At 38.8% G+C, this 14,020-nt stretch overlaps 1 protein-coding gene across 23 annotated transcripts in view; it reads right to left on the bottom strand.

The window, feature by feature from the left end:
* The window catches only part of ABI3BP (ABI family member 3 binding protein), a 234,624-nt gene that overhangs the window by 108,295 nt on the left and 112,309 nt on the right, over window positions 1-14,020 (bottom strand). For 17 of the 23 annotated variants that reach the window (XM_055316193.1, XM_055316194.1, XM_055316195.1 and 14 more), the window contains exons 10-14: window positions 8,537-8,614; window positions 6,723-6,797; window positions 5,907-5,981; window positions 5,020-5,091; window positions 4,240-4,314 (exon numbers count right to left, since the gene is read on the bottom strand). In XM_055316193.1, coding sequence (XP_055172168.1) covers window positions 4,240-4,314; window positions 5,020-5,091; window positions 5,907-5,981; window positions 6,723-6,797; window positions 8,537-8,614 — 375 coding nt within the window. The remainder of the gene's footprint in view (window positions 1-4,239; window positions 4,315-5,019; window positions 5,092-5,906; window positions 5,982-6,722; window positions 6,798-8,536; window positions 8,615-14,020) is intronic. The other 6 variants (XM_055316204.1, XM_055316214.1, XM_055316216.1 and 3 more) reach the window with 2 other exon arrangements.

The raw sequence follows: 14,020 nt of genomic DNA, 5'->3' as shown, positions 1-14,020 counted from the left end.
GGGACTTCAGGAGGATCAATATGATGCTATATATGTACAACCCTTTGAATCTCTTAATAGAAAACTGCCGTCCAAATACAAAATTATATATTTCCAATGAAGAGGTAATCCAACAAGTACATGTGTGTGAACACAAATGCATAATTCTTTGGAGAGTGGAAGGTACTGGGGGCTCTTCTAGAACTCACTCTATAGTAACACAGAAATCATAGTCAACTGGCCACTTACCAGTAGGATTTAGGACCAGTTCTATTGCATCTTCAGAAAAATATACTTTTCTGAATGATTGTTACAAGCACATACATATTTCTAAAATGTGGCCAACTTTCCTTTAAAATAGATTTTAAGAAGTATATATATTCCAGGGGTTCCTAGGTGGTTCACCTGGTTAAGGGTCAGACTCTTGATTTTGGTTCAGGTTATGATCTCAGGGTTGTGGGATCCACGCTCAGAGTAGAGTCTGCTTATCCCTCTTCTTCTGTTTCTCCCCAAACTCGTGCTCAATCTCCCTCTCTCACTCAAAAATCTTAGAAAAAAATCTTTAAAGAAGTATATATTCTGGTGCATAACCATAGAGCATATCTTTATCATCTCCTTTCTATACTTTAAGAAAAAAATGGTTTTGCCAAGGGAATAAAAAAAAAATCAATCTTACTTAAACAGACTTTAGAGAAGGCTTAATACAAAATACAATTCCAGATAACGAGATCACAAAATATAGCACTAATGAAAGATTAGGCTAAAAGTGGGGAAGAATATGTTTTATAACTACAGTTCTCAGATCTTGGGGGATATTCCAAGTTCCAAATATCCTGTCCTACTCTTTCAGCAACTATTGAAATGACCTCGGGATTTCAATAGTTAGCATGCAAGTTAGAATTTCCATACAGCTTTTTATATCCGAAAGTAATACAAATACCTTTTTGCAAAATGAGTTTTACAAAAGGTGTTGATAAATCACACTTGATGTCTGATTAAGAGAAAAGCAGCCCCTGGCATCCGGGAGCTGGCCTGGTACCTACAGCTAGATTGTGGTGTGTTCCTGCTGAACATCAACAATTTGAAAGAACACCAACATCAGACAAGTCCACTCCATGACCAAGATGGATCAAGACAAAAACAAAACCATTCTGTAATTGTGGTTTTGAAACACAAATGTATAAACACAAAAATTACTGTCCCCTCCTTCTGGCTAATGAATTTACCAATCACAACTTTGCTTCACTCTGTTCTTCTTGCCTTAAGAAGTTAGGAATTAAGATTGTCAGTTACAGAATTACTCCCTCTTCCTGGCAGCAGCCAATCCAGAACAAGGCATCACTTCCTTGGACCCTCCCAGAATCACCTAAAGCAAGGGCACATCCTGCAATAAGTTCTTTCCAGCACCTTCTTACCAAGAGATCCCATAGTTCCTTACACTCTACGTTCTCTATTGTTGTCATTCATGAGTAAATACATCTAACTTTGTTCAAATACAGGTGTAGTTCTAGTGGTCTTTGGTTGCAGGGAATAGATATAGTAAGTACAAATATGCTGTATCCCAACAGAGAAAACAAAATGTGTTCATTTTGTTCATTCATACCAGCTAAGATATATCATTTCTTCAAAGGATATAACAACTAAAAATAGGACCAATGGTTTTATGGACCAGCATTCCAGCACTTTCTCTACCTCTCTCTTAATTTCTAAAAACAATTGCATTAGGAAACCACGGTAAGTGGAAAGTAAAATAATCACACGCACTGAAACTAAACAGGAAATAGAAATGTACTACAGGTATAAATTCACACACAAGAAACATGAAAGGCTGAAGTGAATGAAAAGATGGCCTGAGTATATCAACTCTTCAAATCACAATATATAGGACAAGGTTTAATTTGAAATTTAACATGTTAAAAAGATGCCACAGAACTTATATAAGAGAAAGAAGCATTGTGTGCATTAGTACAAACAAAAGATATTTAATCACCCACTTTGAGAAACTAATCTTATATTGACTTGAGGCCTCTCATCCTATAACTGACCATATTTGATGATTCTTACCTACATCATGTGAAATATTTTAGACTAGTGATAAGGTAGTGCTTCTCTAACTTTACTGTCCATACCAATTACCCGGAGATCTTGTTTAAAAAGCATGCAGTAGATTTGGAGTGGAGCCCAAGTTTCTACCTTTTTAGCAAGTTCCCCAGTGATGCCAATGCATCTGAGGATCATACTAAGTAGCAGAAATATAACACTTAAATGTTGTGGAGAAAGGCTAGGAAGTTTCTAGGGCCAATGCTCATGCCTGAAATCATTACCTACTGAACCTTTACAGCCTGTGACAAGCCCCAACACTTCATCCAGAGGGGGTTGGCAGTCAGTAGTTGGAAGTTCTCTGGCAGCCTAGCGTTGCTCTGGCAGTAGTGAGGTAACTGAATAATGCAAGTGCTTCCTGCTGTATTAGCCACTATTCATACTCCATCAGAGCAAGACCAGAATATTCCTTTCTGGAATTAAAGGCAGAAGGAAACTTTCCTTTATTAAGATCTTTAATCTCATCTATCTTTGTCTCTTTGCAAACCTACAATCCTCACTCCCCAACATATTCTCCTCACTCCCCAAAGCCAGGTTCAATTTGGGTTTCATAGGCAGGATAATTTCATAAATGGTTTCCCTGAGGTTTTGGTCAGTTCACTCTTCAATAGTCACAGACACCTGAAAACTATAGACTGCTCAAGGAATACCTAGTGACCCCGTGCCCCCAAGGTTAATAACCCAAAAGCTAAGAGATGAAAGGGACCTAAGAGTTCATCTAGTCCAGTGTGGTTTGAGAGCTGTAATCCTCACGAATGGTATGGGAGTCAGGCTAGGCATGCCACAGTGAGCAGAGAAACCACACACAGGCCCACAGACCAGCCGTTGCTCCATGATCACAGTGCAGTGCCTATGAGATGGCTCAGTATGAAACCCTACACATAACCCAGATTTAGATTCAGGTGACCTGAAATGCTGAAGACATGTTTGCACCCACATTAAATAATTGCATTAGAGTTTCAGGGTCAGCGACTAGGGGAGTGAAGACTTAGAAAGACCCAATTTGAGATTTCTCTGGATTGGATGACAACCATAGCCAATTTTCAAGTGTTTTCCCACTGGAGAACAACCAGGGGAGACTGGAATAGACATGCGTACTTCATGTGGTGCCATCTTTTTATCTTTTGCTGAGATCTGAACCCATCACATGTAACAGAGAGAGAATAACTTGACTAAAATCTATGCCTCTAAAGACACATTCTCAGTCTTTCTCAAACCAGCCCTCTGCTGGAATCCTTTCTGGAGAATACCACAGAGTGTCAGTGTACTTAACTTCATTACATGAACTTCTAACTACATCATATACTGCATCATGCTTACTCAAAACCATCATAATGACAAAGTTCACAAAAATTAAAATACAAGCCAAATTACAAAAGAAAAACAAAAATCACGGAAGTATCACACAAAGCGGTTTCCAAGATTTTCTTATAATTCTCACATGCTCACCGTTCTCTTTAGTTGACTGCTAGACAGTAAAGAAAAGATGTGTATAAACAATCACTTTTTACGTAAGGAAATCTGTTTGTTTAAGAGGAAGCTGTATCCCTCATCAGTTTTAGCTGTGGAACACAGAATTCTCAGGAGAAAAAAGCCAATTGCCTCAGTTGACAAAAGAACAAATTAAGACCCAGGACAGTAGAGAAAAAGCTCAAGTATATCGTTAATGGGAAAGCCAGAACTAGAATCAAGGTCCATTATTAATGCCAAGACCTGTGGTCTTTCCTTCATGTCACAATATGCTTACAGATTTTAGGATTTAGCACTAACTTGCATATAGTGAGCTCTCAAATGTTCACTGAATATTTTTGTTGGAAAAAAAGCAAATATCTGATACATTAATTACTTTGTGACTGTTCTCAGCGTCATGAGATGTGTCTACAAAATCCATGAGCCAATTCTCAGTCCGTCTTCTAGCCACACTTCCAATTGTCTACCCAAACATTAAAACACAGATTTTTAAAGCAAATACAAAACCATTTTGTTGCCGCATTGAGAAAAACATGGCATTCCTCTAAGTATCAAGAATGGATGATAGCTTTACCATGTACTACAAGTATTTTGATAATCAACTAGGGAACCTATAAAAATAAAAAAGAAAGAGAGAGAAGTCATTCAATACTGTTGGTCCAATCTATTTTTAAAAAAGAATGAAATTACCAGTTTGAGGTGGGAGAAGTTTGGAATCTTCAGATGTTTTACTTGTAGGCCCAATCCATGGCTTTTCACTTGAGGCTACAGCAGAAAGAAATAGAATTCATTGAAGTTCTTTGGTCTTGTTTTTGAGAAGAGAAAGGAACAGAAATAGGTTGCTGGTCTGGTTAAGTGGCTGCCCTAAGCTTGCAATAAAAGCACACACCAATCCAATCAGAAGTCATTTTACATCAAGAAATCAGTATGTGTCTACTCAGAGAGCATTTGACTAGAGATCAGAGAGAGACGAGAATTTGGAGGTGCCTGGGTGGCTCAGTTGGTTAAGCGTCCAACTTTTGGTTTTGGCTCAGGCCTGATCTCAGGGTTGTGAGATCAAGTCCTGTGTCGGGCTCGCCACTCAGTGCTGTGTCTGCTTGAGTTTCTCTCTCTCTCCCCTCCCCACTCTGCATGTGCTCCCTTTCACTGAAATAAACAAATTTGAGAGAGACAGACAGGCAGACAGACACCAGAATTCAGTGTCATACTTTCAGGATTTTTCAGGACAAAACCCAAACCTGTATAAAATTAACATACTGATGACTATTACTGAATTTGTAGAAAATGTAATCAACAAATGAGGTTTTTTTTTTTTTTCTGTTTGTTTTTAAATCAACCCCTTGTTTGCCTGAGTTAATGGAATTCATCAGGTCATCGAGGTTTGCTAAGATTGGATCCAGTAAGCATGTTCTATAGAATTAAGTGATCGCCACCCCTATCTTAATGCCAGCGTGAAGCTGCTGCTATTACCCAAAGTGCCCTCAGGCTTCTCAAAGGGGAAGGGTGTGTTTGCCTGAGGAAATTCTGGAAGCCTTTTTGGAGCTGCAACAAAACACATAAGAAACGTTATAATCTGCGGTACATGTAACAGAGAAAACAGTTTTCAAAATCTCAAGCTTGCAAAAACAAAAAACAAACATAAAAGGGCAAATTACTTATGTCAAGTAAGGTATTGTTAGTAGCCTTTCTTACTCATGGTCTTGAAGCCGGATACTATAACAAGGCTTCTTTTTTTCTATTTTTTATAGCCAAGCTGCTAAATTTGAGGAATTTGGGTTCTTCTTTTCACCCTTACTACTCTCCTAATTTCTTTAGTTATGTGTATGTGTGCCTTTACATTTTAACTCAAATCAAGCACCAAACACGTCTGAACTAAAAAAGGTCCATCTAATGGAAAATAGAATTTCAGTAACTATGTGGCTTTATATCAAAGCTCCCACTCCAACAACATCAAAAATAAATTCGATAAACTCAGATTCTCAGAAACAGTCTGCCAAAATAACGTACATATCCTCTCTCTCTGGAGAAACAATTAAGTAAAAAGATATTTAGGAAAAGTATGAAGAATAGTTAATTCGGTGACACAACGATTTTGGATAAAAAGAATCAAAAATGGTCTCAAAATACGGTGACCAAAAGGAAAAACCACCAAAGGATTTGTCATAAAGACCCTTTAGGATCCTAAACTATAAAATATTTTGTAACATTTAAGGGCTTGATGTTGGGGAGCTTATTGCTCTATAAACCCTGTGTCCCGTCTTTCCTATGCGATCAGTCTGATTGAATTAGCCTAAAGATTGAAGGCATGCATAAAATTTCCAAGGTACTAACAAGCTGCAATGTTGAATAATTTTTACCTAGAGTGCTCAGTGGCAATTCAAACCTAGGTATTAGGATAGTTTGCAGGGCTTCCGGAGTCCTTTCGCTGAGAACTAAAACGAAGAAGAATTCGGTCAGCAACTCCCTGAGTCAGGATTTGACGTTGCAAGGTTACGCTTAATTAACCATGTGAAGCCGGCTCATAACACAGTGTGCACAGGGCAGCTGATGCCTCTCGGGGAAATAGCTGGCTCCCCAGGAAAAGCTTCACATCGCTGTTAAAATGTGAAGGTGTAGTTTCAAAGGGTGTGATGGGGCATGGATGACCAACATCCCAAGGGCACAGCAAAACACACGCTGATGCTCTCTTTCTCCAGCAGAAGAGAACAAAGCAAGACTGTCTTGGGCCAAGAAGCAGCTAACTTGCAGGACATGAAGTTCTTATTAAAAAGCGTGACACTTTCAGAGACTCTCCTCAAGCTTAGTGCACATGAGACTTGGGAAGCCAGTTGAAAGGAAGCACAGACACAGACGAGACTTCCAGGTTTCCCCCTCCAAGATGTGTGGGTGGAAAGGCTGGCACTGGGAGTTTTTTCTATACATCCCAAGGCACTGGTAAAAGGCATGTGTAGTCAGCATCTAGCATCCAGAGCTGCCTAGGAAACCAGTCACCAGGATCAAGGCATGTTGTTAACTCTGGAATGGAATTGGTCCAAGAAATAGGATAGCTCATGACTGCCAGTAAATGGGGGGTGGGGTGGGGGATAAAAGGAAGGAGGGAACTAAGGCATTGGGGTTATTTTTTTTTCCTATGAGTGTTGGGAGTTATTTAAAAAAAAAATTCTTAGAATTACCCAGTGTTTTTTCTGAAAAGTCTAACGCGCTAGACACAGTGGGTTTCGTGGTTCTTGGCATTGACTCAGGAGTCACTAGAAGGTAAAAAAGACAACTTTACACATTAAGATAAAATGATGAAGTGACCAAAGATCATAAGGTGATTTTGTTGCCCTTTCGAATCCATAACTGACACTTGAAATGACCAATTCTTTTTCAAGTTAATGAAGGACTCCCTGGCTCGTCCCAGGTGCCTGAGCTGACACTTGGTCCACCCCCGCCTTGCTGAGCTCCGTCCACTTTCCATGTGTTCCAAAAACCACAGTGAATGGACCTTGGTGAAAGTACTTAATCTTCATAATTTTTTCCTTGCCTGCCTTCTTCCTTATTATCTCCAGGGCTCAGCACCATGTCTGGGGTATAAGTAAGCAAGCATATGACAAATATTAAATGGGCAAATAAAAGAAAAAGGCTTATTTAGAACTATTACATTAAAGATTTCTCTCTTCCAAACTGCAGTCAACACCCCAAAGCTTGGATTATAATTATGGTAAGGACTCAAATGCTCGGTTCGGCCACAAGACACAAAATAAACACAACAATGAATAATAAGATATGGTGTTTGCCTAAGTGTTTCTGAAGAGGGAAATTCTGAAGAAGGTTTGGCAAAGAACTAAGAAATCTGTAGACTCTCCCGTCAGATACCGTGCCAAGAGAGGAAAGTATAAATGGGAAAAATGGGTTGGATCTCTGGGGCAGAAAAGAACTTGGAGTCATCTACTGGGTCATGCCTGTGCTTTTCTTAGTAACCACAAATCATATTGAAATTAGAAAAATTACCTAGGAATTTTATTTGAATTGATTATGCCAGCATCTTAGATAGTTTGTACCTTTGTCCCAACACCCATGAAGGTGGGGGATGAAAGGTCCATCTCCCATGCTCCAGTAGGAGCCTTTACTTCTTGCTCTGTCAGAAATATTCCTATTTGAATAGGTTTCTTGAAATCAAGTTATTTTATTTCCCTGCCAATCTATAATCTATCTTTTCTGGACCGGTTGTGAATCCAATAGTTTAGTGCAAGGTAAATATCCACTGATCATTCAATTTATGGCAATTTTATGGATTAAAAAACCCACTTTAGATTGGAGAGATTTTACTAAATGCAGTATTGGGGAAATTCTTGCCAGATGTTTGTTTTATTGGGTTGTGGGTGAGGTGGTATTGCTCTGACAAAAACTCTGTGGTTCAGACAAAAATGTGTCCCCAGTGGGCTGGACTTGGGCAGTTCATTCAGAGAAAAAATGCTGAATGTTAGTAACGGCTGATAGATAAACTACGGGGAAAATGTATCCCACATTTATTCTTGAAGGGATTTTCACCAAACTATTATTAATTGCAATGTTCTAAATGATTCTAGGGTACTTTCTTAGTTACCAGGCTGTGGATTTAGGAGGGATTATGGCATTTTTGCTAAACCGACCACTTGTGAAAGAAATGAAAAATGAGCTCATGTCTTCATATACAAGGATACGTAAACCCTACTTTTAGATTTTACCATAAAAATATCTCAAAATGTTGAGGTGACAACTTTCAGTTAGGGTGAAAAATATAACTCCCATATTACATATTGGGTTGTATGATCCCATTGTTCCTTCTGCAGCAGTTATTTTTCCAAATGTTAAAAATTAAGGATCTACAATCTTTATGTTTGTGCTTATGGTGAAAATTAATTTCCTCTTGGCCTTTCACTAAAAAAAGTACAAACTTGTCAATCATTTACCATTTCAAGAAATATTTCTTCTCTCAAAGTTAACAACATAGGGATATCCTTACCTGTTATGGGCTGTGCTGGGATTTTTTCTACCTCTGGTGTTTTCGATTCAGCAGGTAATGCCAAGGTTTCATTCTTAGCTAAAAAGTCAGAGAACAAACAATTCACCTCACTTCTTCCTAACACAGTGTCCAAATATAATTCATTCAAAACATAATCAAGTAACAGATTATTTCGAGAAATTTATTTTGCTCTTAATTCTTTCCATGAGGCAGGCAGTGGTGGGATGCACAGATCTATTGTGCACTTGCACCCGGGATTCTTCAGAATTAAATCCCATGAACTCTAGGTAATTCTTTTAAGATTTAAATTGACATTGGAATGAAGAAAACAAAAATCACAACCCAATACTTGGGCAACTCAAGTCATTCTCATTAATAAATAAGAGTTTCTGGAAAGCATAGGTTATTTTGCAAATACTCCCTTAGAATTTTATATTTGAGCACTAATTTGAAAAACAAAACAATGCAGAGATTCCCCATTATTGTATATAGTAAAAAAAAAAAACCAATAGGTTATGACACTGAAATTTTAGAAAAGCAAATAACTCACACAGGAAACTAAGATATTTGAAAATATTTGTGGCCAAAAAATACCAACAGCTATTACTTGAGCCACACGTTAACACTGATCTTTCCTTTTGGTCTCTGTGGGAATTCAGCATAAAGAATGAAATTTTTTTCCCCCATGTTTTTAACCTCTTCAGTATTTAGGAACCTTTTTTCTAAAACATAGGTGGTTCTTTTTCAAAGAAGGCACATTCCTATGCCAGAGATCTACAATTATTAAGGTACTTCCCATTTTATTTATTTATAGGTTTTATTTGTTTATTCATGAGAGACGCAGAGAGAGAGAGAGGCAGAGACACAGGCAGAGGGAAAAACAGGCTCCCTGCAAGGAACCTGATGCAGGACTCGATCCCCGGACCCCAGCATCATGACCTGAGCTGAAGGCAAACACTCAACTACTGAGCTACCCAAATGCCCTGATATTTCCCATTTTAAAAATGCACTTAAGATGATTTTTATCCAGCTATTTAGCACACTGAATCAATGACCTACTTGTAATATTTTCAAAGTCTAGAAGTAGGAAAGAATTCATTCATCCTCAAGATACCCCGATCATGTCAACTTGAAATGTTTATAATCAGATGAGATGATGATGATGATGATGATGATGATGATGATGATGATTAGAGTCCTAAACTATACAGGACTTCTTGGGTTTCTCAACTTTGGCACTAGCAACATTTTGGGCTGGATAATTCTTTCTTGTTGGCTGGGGGGCGTTCCCGCGTACTACAGAATGTTTAGAAGCATTTCTGGTCTTTACGCACTGGATTTCATGAGCACTTCCACAATTTTGATGAGCAAAAATGTCTCCAGATACTGCCACATATCCCTTAGGGGACAAAGCTGCCCTCTGCTGAGAACTATTGATCTAATCAATTCTCTCACATTTCTTTAAGGATGAAAATCTTTTAACTTCCTTCTGTAGTTCACCTCCCTGCTGTAAAGACCATTTTCTTATTGGTTAACATGGGCTATGAAGTCTGTACCACTTCTGAAGGACTTGAAGACAACTATGAAGTCATCCCTTTCACGATGATAATGGAAGCAAATCAGTCTTCAGTCTGTATTATGGAAGTCGACACTAGATTTTTCCATAGAGCTCCGTATTTTCAGGAGTGTTTTAAAATGCCAGACACAGGTGTCACAAGTGCTTCCGTATCCAGTAGCCAGGTGTGTGTTTTGGGTTCACAAGTACATAGTTATGAAATGTTAACTACCGTCGTTCGAATTAATTGAGCAGGACACAAAGAGAAGGGACTCTTTGAATAACTAAAAAAGCAGATCCAGTAGAATTTATGATAGATTCCAGTCTTAAAACTTCTAAATTTAATCAACTTTTTGTTGTTGTTGTTGCTGTCACAGCATGGAGATGGTTAGCATGGGAAAAAACATTCAGATTACAGATTTTTATGAACTCTGGTCCTGTTGTTTTCAAGATGAACCATGGGGAAGTTGTTTTTTTTTTTTTTTTTTTAATGTGAGATTGTAAGTTTTTTCTTTAGCGCTCTTTAGTTTTTCAGGGTCCTCTTCTCCCTTAAAGCACCTTTGCTAGTCCTCTCCTTCCTGTGTAAAATCATCCTATCCTCTTAGTGGTTTCCCTGGCTGACTAGGACTATATTGATTTTTACTTATAGATCCTATACTCTCAAACAATGCTTGGAATTACTTTGCTTTAGCTCCTTATATCAAAAACATGCCCTCGGCTGGCAATCACATTAACCTATAATTAGGCTGTTAATGAAAAGGAAAAAAAAAGGTAAGTTACCTTCCCAAGGGACATTTGTATTCTTTACACATCACTAATTCCTCTTAAAGGCGTGCTGTATTGCTCAATATGGCATTTCAGATGTCAGAGAAATTGGTAGACGGGGAAGGTGCTTGCACAAGAGCACCTTTCTGTCTCTTCTCAACCCATGAGCACTCACCTACACTGTCTCTGTACAACTGCAGTCTTGGCAAAAGCAGAGTAAAATGCCACCAGAAAATGGCCTAAAACCCAGGAAATTCCCTTTCCTCTGATTTTCCTGTACCTTTTTTCAACACAGTTGTTTCCTTTCATTTTTGGCAGGCTAAGTCTTGGCTTTGGCAAACCCTTTGTATGCCCCCAGGGAGGGGTGTGTGTAATACTAGCTCTCTTGTTTATTTCTCTCATTATTCACACCATGTGTTCTTAGAACAAACACTATTAATTTCCTGATATCCCATGATGGACCCTATTGGAATGAGGATATTGTTTTTAGGATTTACCACCCCCCCCCAAAAAAAAAACCAGTACTTTTCTGAATTGCAGTGTTGAAGGAAAGTTTATTTCTCCTTTGGTAGTATAAAGAACTATTTAAACAGTATCTCTTCTCATTGAAGGTGGTAAACCTAAAATGTAATTTTTTTAAGATTTATTTATTTATGAGAGACGCAGGTAGAGGGAGAAGTAAGCTCCCTGCAGGGAGCCCACTGCAGGACTCGATCCCAGACCCCGAATCATGCCCTGAGCCAAAGGCAGATGTTCAATCACTGAGCCACCCAGGTGCCCTAAAATGTAATTTTTAAATACAGTTTGTTAAGGTGGTACATTTGATGGATTTACTGGACATTTCCAAAGATAGTATCAAACTCTTCAATGCATAAGAAATTTGCTGTGTGTTAAGATGGTGCTTCCACAGAAAAACAAGCTAAAAAAGATGTACTGTTTATATGCCATTTTTCTTTATCGAAATCACACTCAAAAATTCGGAAGCTTTAGTGAATCATATCAGAAAAATAAAAGCAAAAACAAAATAAAACAAACCCACTGTTTTATTCTCTAAGGAAAACAGAAAGCCTGTTCTCTAAAGCCTGAATGGGTATTAAGGCAGCATGTAGAACTTTGCAAAACCCACAAAGTTTAGGATGTGTCACTCGAGACTAAAGAAGGAAATATCCTCCAGTTCAAAAGTGACAGTAGTGGTCTGGGAAAACTGCTCACTTTTAACATCCTTCACAAATTCTGCATTTGGCAGTTTTGCTGCATGGCTTAGGGAGCACATCAGTAAGAGATTGGCCAGTCGTCACCCCCCCCCCCCCCCGCCTTCCAAATAAGACTTTCCTTGGGACAGGGCAAGGTGTATAGGCTCTGGGCAGAGAACAGGTGAGCACTAGAATACAGAGCACTGGATTCCAAACACCGGCTCAGAAGGAAAGTTAATTTGAAAGGGTCCGGCATTGTATCCCAGCATTTAGATGATACAGAGTTTAGTCACAGAGTTTTATTGCTCAAAAGGAAGTGACCAAGTCCAATGTACAAATTTAAGAAATGATGTCTAAGGTCACTCGTCTCCATTCTCAGAGGTAACTCACTCTAGGACTAATAGGCATGAATATTTCATAATAAAAATGTAAGGATCCACAAAATCACAAATATTGGCAAGTATTTGCACATCTTAATAAAGTGGTGATGTGTAAGTTCTGAAAATTTTTCTAAAATTGGTAGGACTGTTAAGTGTACTGATTAAGCGCTCTTCTACTCAGTTAAGGTTTTGTTCTTCCTCCTTCCAGTAAATTCTCAAATTAACAGCTAAGGAGGAAAAAAAAAAAAAAAAGCTAAGGAGAACCAAAGAGTCCATTTCTTGGAAACTGTTCCAATCTGCTTGCCTAGCATCAAACAAGCAAACAGGTCAGGAGAAGTGAAGTCTCGTGTCCTGATACGGGCAGGTCTTCACCACTATAGGGGCCAGCAGTCCTAAGTTCTAAAGCATTAAAGGGCTTGCAATCCTGCCACAGAGTAATAATAATTATGTGTTGAATAAATGTTGCCAAACAGGGGCTCCTCTGGCATCTCTTTCTGCACCCACACAAGGTGTTCAGTCACTTACACAAATATTGAGGTTCTTGGCTAGTGCCCAATTCAGAGAACATATCTGCATTTTTTAGTTTTGCTCAGTCTCTACCCCATCATGCCACCTCCTTCCATATTTATCAACAGCTCAAGACCTTCTCCAGAGACTATGGGGGTGGGGATTTCAAAGTATGACTCTAGGCAAGTGGCTTCAGGATGTCCTAGGTGCTAGCTAGAGAGGCACATTTTCAGGTCCCATCGCCCATCCATGGAATTGTGGGGGTGGGTCCAGCAGTCTGTGTTCACCAGCCTGCCAGGACTTCTGCTCCAAGTTCGAGATGCTGTCTATATACAGGGTCCTGAGTCCTGACTGAGTTGATACTCAACTGGAGCAACTACTTTACCCCAGTTGAGCACGACAGGAATTCCCTGGGCTCTGTCTAAAGGGTTTTGCTGGCTTTGTTTCCCTCCAAATTGTTAAGTTGTATGTGTTTAAAACACTGAAATTATATCGAGTTCTTTCTAGAGGTAGGAGGCAGTATCAATTTCAAGTAAATAATTCTAACACTCCTGACCTCTACATCAGTTCTCATTGAAAATGCCTACTGGCCCATTTAGAGTATGGGACAATTTTCTAATGTTACCTAAATAAACGTGTGTATTTTGGATAATTTGACAAATGTTAACTTTTTAAAAAATCTATTTATTTGTTCATGAGAGACACACACAGAGAGAGAGGCAGAGACACAGGCAGAGGGAGAAGCAGGCTCCATGCAGGAAGCGTGATGCTGGACTCGATCCCAGGACTCCAGGATCACGCCTTGGGCCAAAAGCAGGCGCTGAACTGCTGAGTTACCCAGGGATCCCCTTAAATATATTTTATATAACATATAATAACTATTTGCCGATAGAATGTCATCTACATAAATACTTTCAACACACCAAGCCTTCTGCCCCTTGCTATTTTTTTCTAAATTTTTTTATCACGGTAAAATATACATAACAGAAAATATATGATCTTAACCATTTTTAAGTCTACACTTCAGTAATATTAAATACATTCATAATGTTGTGCAACCATCACCACCACCCATCTCCAAAAA

The sequence above is a fragment of the Nyctereutes procyonoides genome, unplaced genomic scaffold (genome assembly GCF_905146905.1).
Source record: "Nyctereutes procyonoides isolate TBG_1078 unplaced genomic scaffold, NYPRO_anot_genome, whole genome shotgun sequence".
In the NCBI taxonomy this organism is placed as follows: domain Eukaryota; kingdom Metazoa; phylum Chordata; class Mammalia; order Carnivora; family Canidae; genus Nyctereutes; species Nyctereutes procyonoides.
Note: the sequence above shows the minus strand (reverse complement) of the source record. Positions and strands in the feature narration are given on the sequence as shown.